Source organism: Mytilus californianus, unplaced genomic scaffold, assembly GCF_021869535.1.
Source record: "Mytilus californianus isolate M0D057914Y unplaced genomic scaffold, xbMytCali1.0.p SCAF_11, whole genome shotgun sequence".
Taxonomy (NCBI): Eukaryota; Metazoa; Mollusca; class Bivalvia; order Mytilida; family Mytilidae; genus Mytilus; species Mytilus californianus.
Window position 1 is genome coordinate 21,303,541 of NW_026262593.1, and position 19,592 is coordinate 21,323,132.

The following is a 19,592-nucleotide window of genomic DNA, read 5'->3' on the forward strand; positions in this document are numbered from 1 at the left end:
AAGATATGCAAATGAATAAGCAAAAAGAGAAAGGCAGAATTTTTTCAGTTAATCAGGATTTCAAATGTGTATTTTATTATAAAACTATCTATCCCTACTTACAAACTTTGCCACACAAGCTATTTATAGAGATCAGTTTCTATATTAATTATGCTATAATTCCTTTAATTGCAGTTTCTTTTTCAGTTAAGTAAACAGATGATATCTCCTGTATATATAAACGATGTTTCTTGATACATTTCAGGTACACAAGATAAGTTCTACATAAATGGTGTCTTCAAAATGGAGTAAGTTAACTTTTTTTGGTAAAAATATCATATTTTGCTAAAAGAAATGAAACTGCAACAAACATTTACAACATGAACACAAAAGAGAAAGCTTTATCATAACATGAAATCTTTAATTTTATTAAGAAAGTATGGGTTTCTAATGCTATTAGATTGTTTGTTGAATGGGAATGTTACACCATGCTTGATGAAGATATATGTTTAAAGATGTGACATTCTAATGAGGGGGGAGAGTTTTTCATATAACAGCAATGAAGAAAAAATTACTTTCACATTTATACTTAAAGAGTTGTATGGGCTGTTTGAAATACATAGTAGAATATGATACTAAAAAAAGGAATTAGAAGAGTGTGGATACATATTAAAATTGTGTACATTTCAGCTACCAGATAGAGGAATTACCAATAGATGGGTCATACTTGCTGACTGTAACACTGAGTGTATGTTTAGAGGCCAATGCTGATTGTGCTGTACAGAGAGTAGTAGCTAGTAGTCTCAAGTTAGACAAACCTACATGTACATCTACTGGCCAGTTTGCCATTCCAGGTAATATATAAATTTATAGCGGGTAAAGTTGAATGGGCTGAGTTCTTTTTTAAAATCTGAAAGTGACTTAAGTGCAAATTTTGGAATTTTAATGATAAAAATACATTAATTTTTGTTGATTTACTTTTTCTTGTTGACTGCTATAGGGAAATATTGTACAAATGTCATATTTATTTCACCTATTGATTCACTTCTTCAATGAATGGTTGCAAGTAGTCTAAAGCTTAACCAGCTTGTAGTTTGAAAGTTAATGAAAACGAACTTATTTCTGGAAGCTATTCATTTTCACAAGTGCAAAAATAATGCAATTATATTTGTCACGAAATTTATCAAATTTAGATTTTCATTTAAACAGTTATAAAATCTGGAAAATATATTATCAAAAAGCCACTAGGAATGACTAAACATGAAAAAATTTATCTGCAAAGTAAGTAGGTTTACTATATACAATGTACCGCAGTCAGTATGCAAAAAAGTAAAATAACAAAAATACTGAACCCCAAGGGAAATTCAAAACAGAAAGTCCTTTATAAAATGGCAAAATCAAAAGCTCAAACACATCTAACGAATGGCAAACAACTGTCATATTCCTGACTTGGTACAGACATTTCCTTTTGTAGAAAATTGTGGATTAAACCTGGTTTAATAGCTAGCTAAACCTCTGCAAGTAACACTGTGCTACAGCATAAATGCTTTGGATACTTGCCCCACATTGAAGGTCATATGATGACCTTTTGATATAGAATTTTGGTTAAGTTGTGTTGTACTGGTTCACTATCTCTTGTGTCATTATCTTTTTATGAAAATTGTATTTCCAGGATTTTCAGTGACAGATTGGAAGGCTAGTAAAGGATTAGGTACATCAGATGAACTGCCAGAGTATGCTGCTTCTCTCCTCATGAGTGATATGAAGATAGCCAAGTACATGAAGGAACCACAGTGTATCATTGCATCACCAGGCTGGCAATCAGGAGGTAAGTACATGAAGGAACCACAGTGTACCATTGCATCACCAGGCTGGCAATCAGGAGGTAATAACCTTAAGATGAAGAACAGTAATTTAAACCTACAAAATTCTCAAAATGAATCTTATTGCCTTCTTGATTCAGAAATACTGACACCATTGTTCTGAAATTAAGGAATGGTATGAAACAATAATTTTGAATAATAAGCTTTTGTAAAAATAAAATACTATACGTTTTTATCAAACTCTGTTAATGTGAATTCTTTGATATTCATGGGAATGCAATATATCTGGATTTCTTGAAAAGTTTATAATCACAAATTAGAATACACGACAAAATACTCATTAGCTCCCATCATAATAACAAAATATGTGTATTTCTTCAAGCAAGGAAACAACAAAGTTACAAATTTTCTCAGATAATGAAAAGTGATATCAATGAAAATGAATAAATCCACTGAATATTAATCAATTTTCTTTCAATAGCAGTTTAACCGTTAATTTTCTGTTATGACCAACATCACATTTTGACATTTTTGACTTTTTAACAAAGTTTAACAACACAATTAATGTTTTAAAACTATATCTTGTTTTGAAAATGTTTTTACAGGTTGTCCTTTGACCATTGACAAGCCAATGCTCCATGACAATGTAACCTGCCAAGTTACCAGTAGTTGTACTGGTGTTAAGTGTTGTTTGTACACAGAGGAACTTCACCGTAACATAGATGTGCACCTTCTTCTGAACCCATGTGACCAAAGTTTGTCTCTAACCATGGATTATCTCGAGTACAATAGAAGTTTGTTTGACTTTGACTTTGGTAAGTTAAATTAGTTGTATCGAGATGGATATAAAAGAACTTGAATGGAAACCTAAGATGAATTTAATTTGTAAACTTATGTAAACGAACAAAGATATTTAGCAGAAGTAATTTAATTTAAGGTTGATAGATAAAAGGTAAAATAATAAAAATACCGAACTTCAAGGAAAATTCAAAACAGAAAGTCCCTCAACAAATGGCAAAATCAAAAGCTCAAACACATCAAAAGAATGGAAAACAACTGTCATATTCCTTACTTGGTACAGGCATTTCCTTATGTAGAAAATGGTGGATTAAACCTGGTTAATAGCTAGCTAAAACTCTCACTTGTTTGCTTAAAATCTAATGACTAAAATTTCAAGCATGCAGATTTAAGTTGAACAATGAATTAATTAGATAGGCTCAGAAAATGGTTCTTCTAGGATGGAGATTTGAAAAAATAGATTAATTAATGCTAAAAATTCTTTACTTTAATGCAAAAGGGGACATTGAAGTGTTTCAAGTAAAAAATGAATGTACTAATTAATCTCAATTGAACAAGTATGGTCTATAGAATGTTGTAATCCATTACAGGAAGTTTACAGAAGTTCTACATGGAAAATGTTGTACGAGTAGAGTGAGTATCATAATATGAACAAAAATTCAAAGAGAAATAATCTCTTAAAACCAAAGTGATTTTTGGATTTCTATATCAAAATGACTGAAATAATATATAAACAGACTTCAAATGAAATACTGCAACTGTTAAAAAAGAGAAATATTTTAATCAAACCTTTTCATGCAAATAAATATTTTTAATAAACATTTGGTTTTACTTTTATTTGTTTATTATTCACCATTACTATATTTCCGTCATAAATGTATTTTGGTGTATATTTGTCTGTCTGTCCATCAACATTTTGTATGATAACTCAAATTTGCTTTTACCAATCTTCATAAAATTTTAACACAACATTAGGATTGTGTGAAGAAAGCTCCCTTTCTTTTTTGAAAATTTTTAGTTGTATTGTTCCAGAGTTACAGGAATTTACCCCTTAGATTTAAGGCAATTTTTTACACTTACACCTGTATGCTTGGATTGTTTTCCTCAAAACTTTACTCTATTGTTGAGATTGACAAAAAGAAGCTCCCTTTTAATTTGGAAAATTTCTTGTTTGTCATTCCAGAGTTATGGGACTTTAAATATCAGACTTAAGTAATTGTTTTCATATTTTGAACCATAACTTGAGTATGGTTGGATTGATTTATAGGAAACTTTACTTAGTTGTTGGAGTTTGTGAAAGTAAGATACTGTTCATTTTTCTTATTCATCATTCTAGAGTTATTGGACCTTAACCATCAGATTTAATAAAACAACAATTCTTTACATATCATGCACTAGCTCTATTATACTTGGATCAAATTACTACAAACTTTACTCTGTTGTTGGGAACAGTGAATGTAGACTCACTTTTGATTTTGAACATTTCTAGTTTGTATTTCCAGAGTAATGGGTCTTTTAACAGTCATATTTGATGCATTTTAATTGCCCTCCTATCCCCATGCAATTTTTTCTACAGAGCCAATTTACAAACTTCTTATTAGATGCCTTCTTAATATTATAATTTATTCTCATTACAACTTCAATATATCATGCGCTCTTGACACAGCTGTTTAATTTCTTTTCTTGTGACAATAGTAATTTCATTTTAAGATATATTATAATATTGTAACTTGCCATACTTTATATTATCAACCAATATTTCAGTTATGTGATATACGATCTGACCAACGAATTCAAGTACCTTGTTGACATGAATGTCAGTATCTGCTATGAGTCATCAGCACCATGTGAATTAGAATCAATGATTTTCCATAGTTCCGTCTTGTATAAAAAGCCTTGTCAGTGGAAAACAGGCTTCAGAGATCCTAGTAAGTTAATAATACTGTAAATTCAAAAATTATTGCATGCATTTGTTATAGGGATTTTTGAAAAATGGACATAAATGCGAGATTAATTATTGCTAATTCAGGAAAATCTGCATACAGATATATGCATCAGATATCAGAATGCAAGTTCTTATTATTGTGATGCTCAACAAGTCGCATTAATCGCAATAATAAAAACCTCGCAATAATTTCTGAATTTACAGTACTCTGATTTCTATGATCTGATTTTTTCTTCTTGAACATTCATAAAATATTTGCCACTGGATGTTAAGAAACCAACAATTGTTATCTATGAATTGTCAGTTTTTGTCTTTATCTGATTTATATGAATAAAATGAGACGTGGAAAATAGGTCGATGAATTTGAAACTTTAATAAAGACACTAAAAAACTAGAGGTCAACATCTTCACAGGTGTCTACCCAATATGTTTTTAAGTCTTATATATTTTATTTTTGACATGTTTAAATTTTGAAAAATTTCGGAAAATATAAAAAGTCAAGAAATATAATATTTTGCTTATGTGTGCATTAATTATGAAAAAAATTCAGTTCATATTGCCAGGAAAAATATTGATACAGAAGTTTCCATGCAGCTTTACAAATTTAAATTTAAAGAAGCAATCATGGTACATATTGTACTAGTATTTGCTATAATTATTTATGCTTGTCAGAAGATAAAAGGAATTAAGAAGACTTAAAGCCATTCAAAATATTTCTTGATGTAGAAAAAAAAATGAAAATTTACAAGAAATGTGACCTAAATATTTGGAAATAAAACTGATATTTTACAGATTTTTCTGAGTCTGGATGGAGAAATGAGATGAACATTACATCTGATGCCCAGCTGTTCCCTGTAGACATAGCCAGACTGACTGAGGCTCTATATGTTGGACCTTACCAGTCAGCCACACCTTGTCAGGGATACAATTCACCGTACACAGGAGCTATTAATGGATGGAAAGATGGTAGGTTTTATGCATAACATGAAGTGTTTTTATCTCCACTGCAATAAGTGGCAGAATAAAGACTTTGAGCGTGCACTTCAATGATTGTTAAAGTTTGTGAATGAATGACATATCTCTGTGTTAGCATAGTTTGGTAATCCAAATGTACTTAGATTGATTGATTGGTGCTTAATACCACTTTTAGCACTATTGGCAATTTTGTGGGGGTCAGTTTTTATTGGTGAAGGAATATGAAGTGCCCAGAGAAAACCTCCAACCTTTGTCATGGAAAAGAAATGTACTTAGAATAGCTGTACAAAAATACATGGGGGTTGAAATGTCAACTTGACAAGCTCATCTTCAAGATTGTATAGTTGTCTGATAATAACCCTATTCTGCAGTAGATTGGCTTAAATGTTAAAAGTTTGATAGGTTCAATGATATACATACTATCTTTATTTCAGAATGCTCAGCTTCTAATTTGGAGAATTTACCGTCAAATACAATGAAGTGCTACATTCCTGCCACTTGTAGCTTTATCAGGTGTTGTCATGAAGTTAGTTTGCTGGGTACACCAATGGAAACAGAGCTTGAAATTGACTCTTGTAACTTTGAGCTGTCTGTCAGGATTGAAAAACTGGAGTTCAAAGTTCCCTTCCATGACTACCAATGGGGTAAGGTCTAGTTAGAAGTCAGTTCATTTGACACTAAGATTTCAATAATTCTATTCAAATGAGATATTTGTTTTTATTTTTTTTTAGGGGGGGGGGGGGTTATTAAAAGTAGATATTCAAATCATTTTGTTATAGTACATGTTGATGTTGAAAATTTAAATTCAAATTTAAATTGAGAAATTCAGGCTTTTTATGGTGATATATTTACACTGAAAATCTGTTAACTCAAGAAATATGCCAAAATGCGAAAATCAATTGGAAGAGGAAAATAAGTTTTTGGTTTATCATAGCCATATTCTTTCCAAAGAAATGGTTGTTTCCAATCTTTTTCTTCCCTTGGAGTAAACTTGTACTTTCATCTTTATATTAACACAAGTTCTTTAAAATTTGTGATATTATGAATTTGCATTTATATCTGACTCATACTAACAATGTCTTTCTCAATTTACAGGAGTTGTACAAAGTATGGACCTGTTTGGTTTGTTAACGATGGAGTAAGTACCAACTTATTTTAATTTATCAAAAAGTTCCATGCAATATTTCTACCAAAAGACCCTACTGTTGTATAATTTTAAAATTATTAGTTGATTTGAAATCCTATTTGTAATTTGTTTTATTAGTAGCAGTAGACTTCAAGTTGTGAGTTTAAGTAATCACGTAAAATCAAAAGACATCAAGGGGCCAACAAAGGATCATCAATAATAAACAAGTTTTTAAAAGCATACTAAGCTCTAAATTGTTACGAGTCTTAAAAATTTATAAATAAATTTGGTACACTACTTAGGAATGGTCAATCAAACCAATTTCCCTATAGGACAAACACACAGATATAATTAAAGGCATTCATTTATGAGGCTCATGATTTGAGATCTATTTACATACCTGCCAACCCTCCCGTTTTGAGCGGAAGTCTCACGTGCAAACGACCAAATTTGCTGGTTCTCTCCCACGCGGGAGTATAGAATCTCCCACTTTCGATATTTTTACCTGGAATAACCCGTGTTCATAATTCTCTGGCTTTTTCATTACTTTCAATAGAAATAAATAAACAGGCCGTCATTTGAAAACTTTGATCAGTAGTTTTTATGTTCGATACATAAGTAATCGCAATTCATTTCTGCCAACTCCAACAAGATAGAGGTCTTTGTCTGGACCAAGCGACAGTATAAAAGGAAGAAATAGATAACTGCAAATAAAAATGTCAAGCAGATAATTTTGAATGAAAGATTTTCAATATTTATGACCAAGTTCACTGGGTAATGAATCTTTTTGCACATCATGTTCAATCAACTTTTCGATTTCTTCTGGTAGTCTGTACGATGTTTGAAAGCATGCTTAGTGCGAGACTCACATCAAAATCAAAATATGGAATGTTATGAGTTACGAGACTCAGAGGTACTGAAAAAGGTCAAATAAACCCCCACCTTGTATAGATTATAACCATGAATTGAAGAAATAAAGTATATTTATTAACTCTTTTTGATGGTTTGTTGATGAATACATAAACAGGTCATATATTTAACTTGAAAATGTCGTTCGCGCCAAATCTCCCCCTCAGCTGTCATAGCTGAGGGGGAGATCTCCCTCTTTGAAGGTTTCAGAGGTTGGCAGGTATGTATTTATGTGGCAGAGTTGGACTAGTTTTGCCTCAGCAGTTAACCCTCCAATTAATCTTGACTAGTGAAATAAAGAATCAAATAAATAAAAAAGAAAAAAATCAGTATCTGTATAGAAAAAGAAGCACTTGTGTTAATGATACTTTCTTGATAGACAGTGATAAACACAAGTGAAAATATACAATAAAATAACTACTTTTCCTACAGCTTTGCCATAGAGAATCTATATGAGTCCAGACAGTTCTTGGTTTCTATGAATCTGACATTATCTTATGAATCTGCTGGACCTGTTGAAGCAGCTAACATACTAATGGACAAGGTCCTTCTATCTAAGAAGCAATGTGATTGGAGCTCAGACTTCCATATATCTGGTTAGTATTTATATATGTATATCATCAACATTTATCAGTTAACTTGGAATAACTTAGAAATTACTCATTTTATGATATTTTTGATATAGCTCAGAGATCCCTTGTTTACTTTTTTGTTTCATCTTTTTTTTCTTGACATTGCTAAAATTATATCTGTTCAACCTATCTTTTTACCTATAAGGAATTGTTATGAACATATCCTTATTTACAGTAATACAGAAATAAGTTTCTGTTGTTTCAGGCATTAATGTATTGAAAAGCCATTTCAGGGTTCCAGTATTATAAAGGTCTTTGCATTTTTTTTTATAATACTTTCATGATTTTGCTTTGAAATTCTTAAATGTTTGAAAAAATAGTTGTCAATTTTGTTGATTGAATTAAGATTATATTAAACCTGCTACTGTTTAGTGATTTATTGTATAGTTCAAATTTTTGTGATTTTACCTTCAATGCCAAAAAAAGAAGGGACTAATTTTCAGAAAATGATAAGTAGCTTGGGTATAAGTTCTTTTCAAGTCCATCCAAATACTATTTTGGATTCCAGATGATAAGTCAAAAACTTTATATCTAATTGCAACTTATCTTGGAAATATGATTACATATAATGAGAGAAAAAAGCCTATTCATTTTGAGGTCTCTGCTTCCAAGGCTGATCTATATTCACATATGACAAGAGGAAGTATCCTGGTGATTTTGAGGTCCTTGCCTCTAAGGTCAAGCTTAAAGTAACTAAAAATAGACTGAAAAGCATGCAGGAATTTGATATCCAGATACAAAATCAAATATTTGATTTCAGAATACAACCATATTTTGATATGTGGTCACATCTAATAAGATGAGGATCCCTATTCATTTTGAAGTCACTTAGTCATAAGTCAAGGTCGTAGTTAATTAAAAAAATATTTTTGTTGGGCAAAATTACTGACTGAAATCATAACAGGAAAGAATCATACAGAAAAGTAAACAGAAAAAACTATGCTATTAGGTCAATATAAGCTCTTCTCTTTATATGAGGAGCATTTGGGTATGTGTGCTTGCCCCCTAAAGGTTCTTTATCAATATATAAGATTGTTAATTTTCATAAACTTTTGATAATATCACTTTGATAATTTGAAAAAGTGTATTATTTTAGAAAAATATTTCAGGTTTTTCACTGAACACGTATTTGTTAAACAGAAACCACAGACCTACTGATCCTTTGACACCAAACTTGTTACTACAGTTTATGGAAGATACCAACCTAGCACCATTCATGCAGGATGAAATGTGTAATCAAACTGGTGCCCTGTATAACAATCAATCATGGACACAAGGTATAAAACAATTGTTTACTGTAAATTCAGAAATTGTTGCGAGCATTTATTATTGCGATTTTGTCATTTTAGACAAAAATGCGATTTTAATAATTGCGATATTGAGAAAAATCGAGTTTAATTCCCTTAGCGTGTTTAAATTATTGCAATTATAACCCTGTCGCATTTTTCGCAATAAGAAAAGCATCGCAATAATTTCTGAATTTACAGTATCTTATTTCATATCGTCAACTTTTAAAACCTATAAAGTTTCAGATCTCCCTCTGAGGAATAAAATCATGCGAAATATGAAGTAGAACCTTTTATAGACATTTTATGGTATTTTGAAGTAATGGAAGTAATGTTCAAAAAGTTCTTAAAATGAACATTTAATTGAACCACAACATAAAATTACTAAAAGAATATGTCAGGTGACCTTGGTACTTTTTATAAGGTTAAGTAGTCTTTTGACAATAAATTGTAATTTTTACAAGACAAACCATCAAGAATAGAAAAAAAAATTGTAACAGATTGAAAAATTGAGAGATTTTTTATCTCAAAAGGGAGAACTTAATCTAAATATCAGAAGACAGGTCTTCAAAGTCATATGTTCATAGTTGCCAACCTCTGACAATGACAAATCATGTCATGACATGATATGGCATGTCAAAAAGCGTGTGAAAAAGCGTGACGTAGATGCGGACTTTTTAATATGAACATTATACAAATGTGTTAATATAAAAAAACAATATTCTACTGTAAACTTTTATTGCATTCAACAGTGGCCTGTTTTGCTGCTTTCAAAACAACATAACTAGGTACATATTCAATTCAACTGCCAGTTTGGTTACATTTACATGATAACAAGGCACACAATATATCATTGTTGACTTCTGATCTGAATTCAGTGTTAATCTTCTTTATAATTGAAAATGCTCTCTCACAGTCAGAATTGCTTTTTGGCAGAACTAAAATAGCTTTAGCAAGCTTTGAAAGAATGTCATAACGTTTTTTTTGTCATTAAAAATGTCATCTGTGTCTGCCTTTGCTCCCCAAAAATAATTTGGCAGAATGTTGCTATTTCCTGATCAAACCTGGGTAGTTCATCAGGAGAAGACATCTGTTACTCTGAGAACTGATCCAACAGTTCTGTGATATTTCCATCCCCTATGTCCTGTAGAAATCTGTTGGCTAGGTTAGAAACTGAAGAAGAAAAATAATTTTATAATTTGAATACCATTGAATGCTTTATCAATTGAAGATGCATAATACTTTGAAAATGATAATCCCTTTATTGCCCTTTGATTAGGAAAATAAATATCGATCACTTTTTTGATCCATTTAAACTCGGACTCTCAAGTTCAGCTTTTTTGGTAAGTACATACATATCTTTTTCGCTTAGCACTCGGTTCTTTAGACGTCGGTACAGGTCCAGAAGGCGACCTCATTCTGTTGGACATTTCCCCAAAGTGAATTCGAATGAAAGAAAGACACAAAACCTTGAAACTACTTACAAACTTACTAGAAGGGCTTTTGTTGTATGTCCATGAAAATAAACAATGGTGACTCAACAAATACTTCCAAATTTTCTGTATTTATCGTCTAATTATGAAAAAAACCTGAGAATCGCTATATCACTAACGACCAAAAATTTAAAATAACGAAAAAGCGTGTAATGGCATGTAAAGTGTTGAAAAGCGTGTACATGCAATGTGACAAAATCTTCGCGTGTAAACCATTGAAAAAGCATGCATTACACGCGAATATCATGTGAGTTGGCAACTATGTATGTTGAATGTTTAAAAAAAAATAGTGAAGCTCACAGTTATATTTGGAGAGTTGACTCTTGTGTTATTTGTAATTATTATACCTCAGTATGTTTTTTATACGACCGCAAAAACATTTTGCAGTCGTATATTGGTATGACGTTGGCGTCGTCGTCGTCGTCCGAAGACACATTGGTTTTTTGCATTCTAACTTTAGTTTAAGTGAATGGATCTCTATGAAATTTTACCATAAGGTTCAATACCACAAAAGGATGGTTGGGATTGATTTTGGGGGTTATGGTACCAACAGTTAAGGAATTAGGGGCCAAAAAGGAGCCAAAATAAGCATTTTTGTAACTTCCAGACATAACTTGTGTGTTAGTGTATGGATCTCTCTGACATTGTACCACAAGGTTCCATATCACAAAGGGAATGCTGGGATTGATGTTGGGGGTAATTGCCTCAAAATATTAGGAATTAGGGGCAAAAAACAAGCATTTTTCTAGTTTCAGGACAATAACTTCTGTGTACGTGTATGGATCTTTATGAAATTGTACTACAAGGTTCCATATCACAAAGGGAAAGCTGGGTTTGAGTTTGGGGGTAATTGCCCTAAACGTTTAGGAATTTGGGGCCAAAAAGGGACCTAAAAACAAGCATTTTTCTAGTTTCCAGACAATAACTTGTGTTCAAGTGTATGGATCTCTCTGAAATTGTACTGCAAGGTACCATACCACAAAGGAAAGGCTGGGATTGAGTTTGGGGATGATGAATCATAAGGGGTTCAAAAAATTTGGGGGAGGGATTATTTTTCCTTTTTAGCTCACCTGGCCCGAAGGGCCAAGTGAGCTTTTCTCATCACTTGGCGTCCGGTGGTGGCGTTGTCGTCGTCCGTCGTCGTTAGCTTTTTACAAAAATCTTCTCCTCTGAAACCACTGGGCCAAATTTAACCAAACTTGGCCACAATCATCATTAGGGTATTTAATTTAAAAAATGTGTCCGATGACCCTAGGAACCAACCAAGATGGCTGCCATGGCTAAAAATAGAACATAGGGGTAAAATGTAGATTTTGGCTTATATCTCTGAAACCAAAGCATTTAGAGTAAATCTGACAGGGTTAAACTGATTATCAGGTCAAGATCTATCTGCCCTGAAATTTTCAGACAAATCTGACAACTTGTTGTTGGGTTGCTGCCCCTGAATTGGTAATTTTAAGGAAATTTTGCAGTTTTTGGTTATTATCTTGAATATTATTATAGATAGAGATAAACTGTAAACAGCAATAATGTTCAGCAAGGTAAGATCTTCAAATAAGTTGTGATGACCAAAATTGTCAGTTGACCCCTTTAGGAGTTATTGCCCTTTATAAATTATAGTCAATTTTTTTCAATTTTTCATAAATTTTTGTAATCTTTTACAAAAATCTTCTTCTTTGAAACTACTGAGACAAATTTAACCATACTTGGCCATAATCATTTTTAGGGTATTTAGTTTAAAAAATTTGTCCGATGACCCCGCCTTCCAACCATCATGACCAACTTGGTTAAAAATAGAACATAGGGGTAAAATGTAGATTTTGGCTTATATCTCTGAAACCAAAGCATTTAGAGTAAATCTGACAGGGATAAAACTGATTATCAGGTCAAGATCTATCTGCCCTGAAATTTTCAGACAAATCTGACAACTTGTTGTTGGGTTGCTGCCCCTGAATGATAATTTTAAGGAAATTTTGCAGTTTTTGGTTATTATCTTGAATATTATTATAGATAGAGATAAACTGTAAACAGCAATAATGTTCAGCAAGGTAAGATCTACAAATAAGTTGTCATGACCAAAATGGTCAGTCGACCCCTTAAGGAGTTATTACCCTTAATAGTCAATTTTTTTCAATTTTTCATAAATTTTTGTAATCTTTTACAAAAATCTTCTTCTCTGAAACTATTTAGACAAATTTAACCATACTTGGCCATAATCATTTTTAGGGTATTTAGTTTAAAAAAATTGTCCGATGACCCCGCCTTCCAACCATCATGACCAACTTGGTTAAAAATAGAACATAGGGGTAAAATGCAGTTTTTGGTTTATATCTCTGAAACTAAAGCATTTAGAGCAAATCTGACAGGGGGCAAAAATGTTCATCAGATTTAGATTTATCTGCCCTGAAATTTTCAGACGAATCCGACAACCCGTTGTTGGGTTGCTGCCCCTGAGTTATTAATTTTACATAAAATTTTGCATCTTTTTGTTATTATCTTAGATATCATTATAATATCTAATATCTAATACTATTAATTATGATTTTAACCTTATTTTACATGATTTCCAAAGCATCAGTAAATACAGGTGAGCAACACAGGCTCTTGAGAGCCTCTAGTTTTTTCCTTTTTTTTTCTTTAAAATTTTCCATTTTAAATTGGTTATTTCTGATTTATATATAAAAGCAAATAATAATGATATGGTTTGAATAGGGAAATTAAAAATTTTTAAGTTCTTAGACCACATTCATTCTGTGTCAGAAACCTATACTGTGTCAAATATTTAATCACAATCCAAATTCAGTGCTGTATCAAGCTTGAATGTTGTGTCCATACTTGCCCCAACTGTTCAGGGTTCGACCTCTGCGGTCGTATCAAGCTGCGCCCAGCGGAGCATTTTATTCTATATAAAAAAGAATTAAATATTTGTGTTATTTCATTCCACAGACTATTTGCCAGTCAATAGTTTCAAAGACTATTACCTTGGTCAATAGTTTGATAAACATATTTCCTGTACTTTTTCATACTAATTTTTCATTGGACAACTATAACGTTCTTGACTATTCTGCTTTGATTTGTGCAATGTTAAACTCTGAAATATTGTTAACGGTATAATCTGTATGTGTCTGTCGTCGTAATTTCAAATTAATATATTACTTACAGAAGCAATTAAAATAGAAAAAGAAAATATATGCCACATATTTGAAGAACTCAAACAAATGTATGGTATGGGTCTGTGTCATGGCAGAGCTCTTTATTTTTCTTTTAAATTCCTGGAGATGATTACTGCTTCCTGAATCAAAATATCTTTGGGTGTCAACTGATAGATGACTTTTTCACTGATTCCGAAAATATATGGTTTCTATGCATTTTTTGTGTATAAAGAGGACACAATTGGATACTTCTACAAAATGCCACTTCTGGTGTCAAATGAAAGCTTACAATTTCTTAGTTATTATAGAAATATATGGTTTCTTGGTACTTTTACATTTAATAAGTGCCAAAATAATAATTCCTGTTTAAATAATCTCACATCTGGTTGACCTTCCAACCTATAGCAAAAGATATAATCGATTTATCACCAGCATGAAGTTATAGCAAAGATAAAAATCTTGATAATCAAATAGACCTTAGACCTTGACCTCTTGATCTTTCACATGTATGGTGAAGAAGTTATACTGATTTCAAATATATGAGGGGATAAACTCTTATTGAAGATCACAGAAACACTTTGATATAACTAATTTATTTTAATTATGGCTAATGTTTCTGTTGAATAAAAATAACATGTGAAGTTCAAAATTAAGAACATGACCTTGACCTCACTTTTCTCCTAATGGTCCAAGAACTACGTAAGATGTCATTGGATCACTTCTGTCTAATTTGACTGAAGCATCCAAACAATTTGGAACAAAAAAATTAATTTCCTGTATGGTTACAAAAGAATAAAGAGAACAAGAAAAAGAAAGTGTTGGGAGATAAATCCTAGAGTAGGTGTTCAGCTAGGTAGAGTTAATGGTGATACCGTAATCCTTATGTCATTGGCCAAAAATCCTTTTGATGTGTCTTGAAATAAAACAACAATGTCTCAGACGCAGAAAAAAAATTATCAGGACAAATATAAAAGGTCTTTCCATGAAAAGTGGAAAGACCTAATAGAACAAAAAACAGAAGTTATCACTTTGATTTATTTGTAATTTTCATTTTACTAACTAAGCGATATAAACTGCTGAAAAATAGGAATGATTGTTTCCATAGGTTGTATATGAACCATGGCTTCTCACTGAAACTTGATCTCCTTTCTCAAGGTCTAGCACAGGATTGGCAGTTTCAGTTCCCCCATGGATCTTTGGGCCGTACAAGTTCATGAGGTTAGCTCCATTTTTACTGATGGAAGCTCCTAAGGCAGTACCACCACTAGACATGACTGTTGCAGAAATAAGATATAGCCCTGCCTTTGTTGCTGTAAATATTCCTGTTTTAGGACTATATCCTTTACCTTGGTTCAAAATTACTGTGTCATATTTAATAGTAGCATCTTTAGATAAAGTTAAGTGGCTTTTCAGTGTTGCTGTAAAAGCGGGTCTGTCTTTTTCATTACTTGTCCCTAAAAAGATAAAATGGTTGTAAATTAGAGAAATTATATTGAGGGTGGTAAAGGGTTATTTTCGTGCAATGTTTTCTGCCTTTTTATTTCACGTGTTTTCGTGTTTTGATGTTTTATTTCTCGTTTTCTCGTGTTTGGTTCGATGTGCGTGCTTCGTGTTTCCCCTTATTTATTTTCCGTGTTTCATGTCGGTACTCTTAATTTCTCGTGCTTGTCCCGCATTTGACTAAAAAGTAAAACTTGTGTAATCTAATAGAACTTGATGTACATTGTTACCATTCTACTTTTGCAATTCTATTGTATATGTATGGTATGTAATAAAGTCCATCAAATTACTATGAATAATATTTTTTCAACTCAAATTCAACTAGCGGACGCTAAAAGGTGACTGCAGGGTATTCATGTCCATTAATAATGACTGCATGATCTCTAAGAACGACTGAGTAATAACTTCTAGTACCTTTTTCCTTAATATTTACGATTTTATTTCTCGTGCTTCGTTTTTCTCCTTTTACCACCCTCTATATTATATGAAAATCATGAAAAACAAATGAATTACTTAGAGTTTTTTTTTAATTTCAAATCAGTGGAGTATGTCATGAGTTACTTTCTATATTTGTGGCAGACATAAACTTAGAGATGTTGACTAATATAAATGAAATTAACTATTTACCTGATATTTGAGATCCAGATTTAATGGCAACCATCATATCCACTAAGTTGTCAAATATCTTGTTTTCTGAAAATAAAAGTTCAAATTAAAATTTTATTTATTTTGAAGTAACCTTAAATGTATGTAATTAATCTTGAGTTTTCACATGTCAACACTCTAACACTCATTATAATAGAAAAAAAATCAAACTGGAATATACAATTTAGAGACTAGAGTGGGGTGTTTTAATAGGATGTCTGATCCTGAATTCCCTAGAAAAAATTCGTCTGTCCCTGAATTGAAGATTTAACTGGCTATTGCCGATTTCTGTGAATGAGGCATCTCAATTCTGAATTCTCCAAAAAGGTCCTTCTGATCCTCTAAAATAGACATGATTTAAAGTTTGAAATATTGTAAAGGCAGCTGTTTATTTTTGAAGACTGTATGTCTATCTGCTGCTGTCTATTGGTTTTTATTTGATTGCTGTTTTCCCTTATGATTATCCTACTTTCTGTCGAGTTTCAACCTTTGCATTTAATTTTAAATATTTTTGTTTTTATTGAATTTGAACTGAACACTAACAAAATAATTAGTTGACACATATAAGAGTTTTTACTATACATATGGAAACTTACCAAGTTTTGGGCATGATCCACTTTCCACTTCTTTGGCAAGCATTGAAGTCAACAGCAGACAGGTACTAAACACAAACATTTGTAAATTTATCATGTTGAGCTTTTGGAACTGTGATGTGAACCATGCAGTTTAGCTATATTATACTTTCAGAATTCCTGCTATTCTAGGTCATAATGATGATATTGCATGTTTAACATTTGAACATATGTTCGGTATTCATTACACCAGTAAATAAAGTATCGAGTTTCGTTTCACGTTTTGAAAAAGGAAAGATTGTTCATTTACATTTGGTTGAAATTGTACTTGTTTTAAGACATTTTTTTAAATGATTTTTATTTTTTTTTCTCTGTCTGTCTGTTTGTCTGTCTGTCTGTTTGTCTCCAAAAGTAAAGGTAGGACCCTGATGAGATTTTGAACAGTTGTTGCACATATTAACATGTTCAATTGACAAATGAAGTATGGAAAAAAATAGGTTTTTTTTATAAATCATTGATTTTTATACCTACTTTTATGTTATGGCAAATCTTCAAAAGTATGAGTATATAGTACTATATGAAAAATGCCTTTTCCAGCAATTTTGTTCTTTCAATCAATACTTTGAATTGCAAATGGGGTTACACGTAGAGTGAAAACACATGCAACTTCTTGTTTATCTGTCAATACTGAATATCCCAGATGTTCCCATGTCTTAAGAGAAAATGTTTGATGCCACATAGCAAAACTTTCGTCTGAATGGAGTCAATGTTCATGTAATTGTTGTTAATACTTGGTTCAAGTTATGCAGATTTCAAAATAGTTAAAAAGAATATGAACTATTCCTTTCTTTTTTCAGATTGTGCTGCTAACCTTGCATTGCCAACTTTATCAGACAAAGTTAATGGCCACATAACTACTATGTGTACAGGTGTGGAAGGTTGTATAGAGAATGATTTGATTAAGAGGTCAATCCAATTCTCCCTTCTACTGGATCCCTGTTCAAACAGACTCAGTATCAGTATAGAGAGAGCAAGATACAACAGAACACTCGATGATTTTGAATATGGTATGTGATATTTGAATTATTGAAATATTTGACAAAATATTTTTAAACAAATAATGATAACACAGAATTTTTGAAAAAATATTGGAAACCTGTCTAAACCAAACTCTGCATTTATCTAAATCTCAGTGTAGTAAATATTTTTTGGGGTTCTTATAATGCTATGATGTTGTCGTCGTCGTCCGAAGATATATTTGGTTTCCGTACAATAATTTTAGTTAAAGTGAATGCATCTCTATTAAATTTTACAAGAAGGTTCAATACCACAAAAGGAAGGTTGGGATTGGTTTTGGGGGTTATTGTACCAACCATTTAGGAATTAAAGGCCAAAAAGGGGCCAAAAATAAGTATTTTTGTAGTTTCTGGACAATTACTTGTCTGTAAGTGTATGGATCTCTCTGACATTGTACCACTATGTTCCATATCACAAAGGGAAGGCTTACATGCAGGAATTAGGGGCAAAAAAAGGGGCAAAACAAGCATTTTTCTAGTTTCCAGACAATAACTTGTGTTTAAGTGTACTGATCTCTCTAAAATTGTACTACAAGGTTCCATACTACAAAGGAAAGGCTGGGCTTGAGTTTTGGGGTAATTGCTTCAGGGGGGGGTCAAAAAGTTGGGGGGGGGGGGGGGGGAAATTTTTTTTCCAATTTAAATTTTTTTGAATAGATTTTTAAGATCTTTGACAACATTTATTTTGTCTCAGAAACCTTGATTATGTCGAAAATTTGATGACAATCCAAATTCAGACAGTATCAAGTTTGAATATTGTGTCAAAATTTGCTCCAACTGTTCAGGGTTCGACCTCTGCGGTCGTATCAGGCTGCGCTCAGCAAAGCATTTTATCTGATTCATGGAGAATTTACCCTATGACAGGTGTTAACTTTAAGACAGGCACTCAAAAGGGAGTTTAATCATTCAGAATCATAGTATTGAAAACATTTAGGTTCTCTTGTCCTTAAAAACCAACATGCAAATATAGAGAAGTTGGTTGCTATACACCTTATCGCTATTTGTCCGCCATACCTTGACATCATACAGGTTCCTGTCAAAGTTTGAGGTCACAATAGAAAAATCTGAGGCAAAAATGAAAAAGTGATTGTTGTATGACGTCAAAATTTCAAGCGGCGCAGATTCTCAGAGCAACCGGGGCAGATTTCCAAATAGTAATAAGGAGTATTGTAAACTGAAATACAAGACATACACTGAAAATTCTATTATTTTCAAAACCAATGTGGCTAAGGTTTCTGGCAAATTAGAATTTAAAGTCCTGAAGTGGTTTGATTTAAAAAGGTTTGGCTGTAATATTCAAATAAAACATTTACAAATAACTATTGTTTCTGTTTGCTTATATATTTTCGAATTATAAAAGGTTGGTATATGTTATTTTCATTCAAGCATAAGCCTGTGACAATTTTGTTCTATTCATTTAAAGACAGGTATTCAAAACTTGAATATTGTTGCAGAATATAATCAAAAATAAGAAAGATTTAGAGGTAGTGTTGTCCTTCCTAATCCAGAACGGTTGTTCATATGTTTTATTCTAATGTAATGGCTTATTCAAGAAAAGGGGTTTACCATGACCATATTTGTACAAAACCAGATGTATTATTATAAAACATAAAAAATAATGAATATATTTTTTAAGAATAAGTTAAAATCGGAAAATATGTGAAGAAATAACAAGCAAGAT

At 31.9% G+C, this 19,592-nt stretch overlaps 2 protein-coding genes across 2 annotated transcripts in view; one reads left to right on the plus strand and one right to left on the minus strand.

Annotated features, from left to right (window-relative positions):
* LOC127720826 (uncharacterized) overlaps positions 1-19,592 on the plus strand; it is a 53,649-nt gene that overhangs the window by 30,722 nt on the left and 3,335 nt on the right. The window contains exons 26-37 of the mRNA XM_052227575.1: positions 245-287; positions 670-833; positions 1,652-1,807; positions 2,408-2,557; positions 3,191-3,233; positions 4,365-4,528; positions 5,338-5,511; positions 5,955-6,164; positions 6,616-6,658; positions 7,988-8,151; positions 9,297-9,464; positions 17,693-17,902. Coding sequence (XP_052083535.1) covers positions 245-287; positions 670-833; positions 1,652-1,807; positions 2,408-2,557; positions 3,191-3,233; positions 4,365-4,528; positions 5,338-5,511; positions 5,955-6,164; positions 6,616-6,658; positions 7,988-8,151; positions 9,297-9,464; positions 17,693-17,902 — 1,689 coding nt within the window. The remainder of the gene's footprint in view (positions 1-244; positions 288-669; positions 834-1,651; positions 1,808-2,407; positions 2,558-3,190; positions 3,234-4,364; positions 4,529-5,337; positions 5,512-5,954; positions 6,165-6,615; positions 6,659-7,987; positions 8,152-9,296; positions 9,465-17,692; positions 17,903-19,592) is intronic.
* LOC127719731 (complement C1q-like protein 3) lies at positions 15,136-16,989 on the minus strand. The gene is made up of 3 exons (XM_052225970.1): positions 16,860-16,989; positions 16,246-16,311; positions 15,136-15,572 (listed from the first exon to the last, which is right to left on the minus strand). Exons 1-3 carry the CDS (start codon positions 16,951-16,953, stop codon positions 15,178-15,180), a joined length of 555 nt encoding a protein of 184 aa, XP_052081930.1. The 5' UTR covers positions 16,954-16,989; the 3' UTR covers positions 15,136-15,177.

Bases quoted from the DNA above. Each gene is read 5' to 3' on its own strand.
- LOC127719731 (XM_052225970.1), bottom strand. From the start codon at position 16,953: ATGATAAATTTACAAATGTTTGTGTTTAGTACCTGTCTGCTGTTGACT. The intron at 16,312-16,859 runs GTAAGTTTCCAT...TTTTATTTTCAG, and splicing joins TGGATCATGCCCAAAACTTG to AAAACAAGATATTTGACAAC. The intron at 15,573-16,245 runs GTAAATAGTTAA...TTATCTTTTTAG, and splicing joins ATCTGGATCTCAAATATCAG to GGACAAGTAATGAAAAAGAC.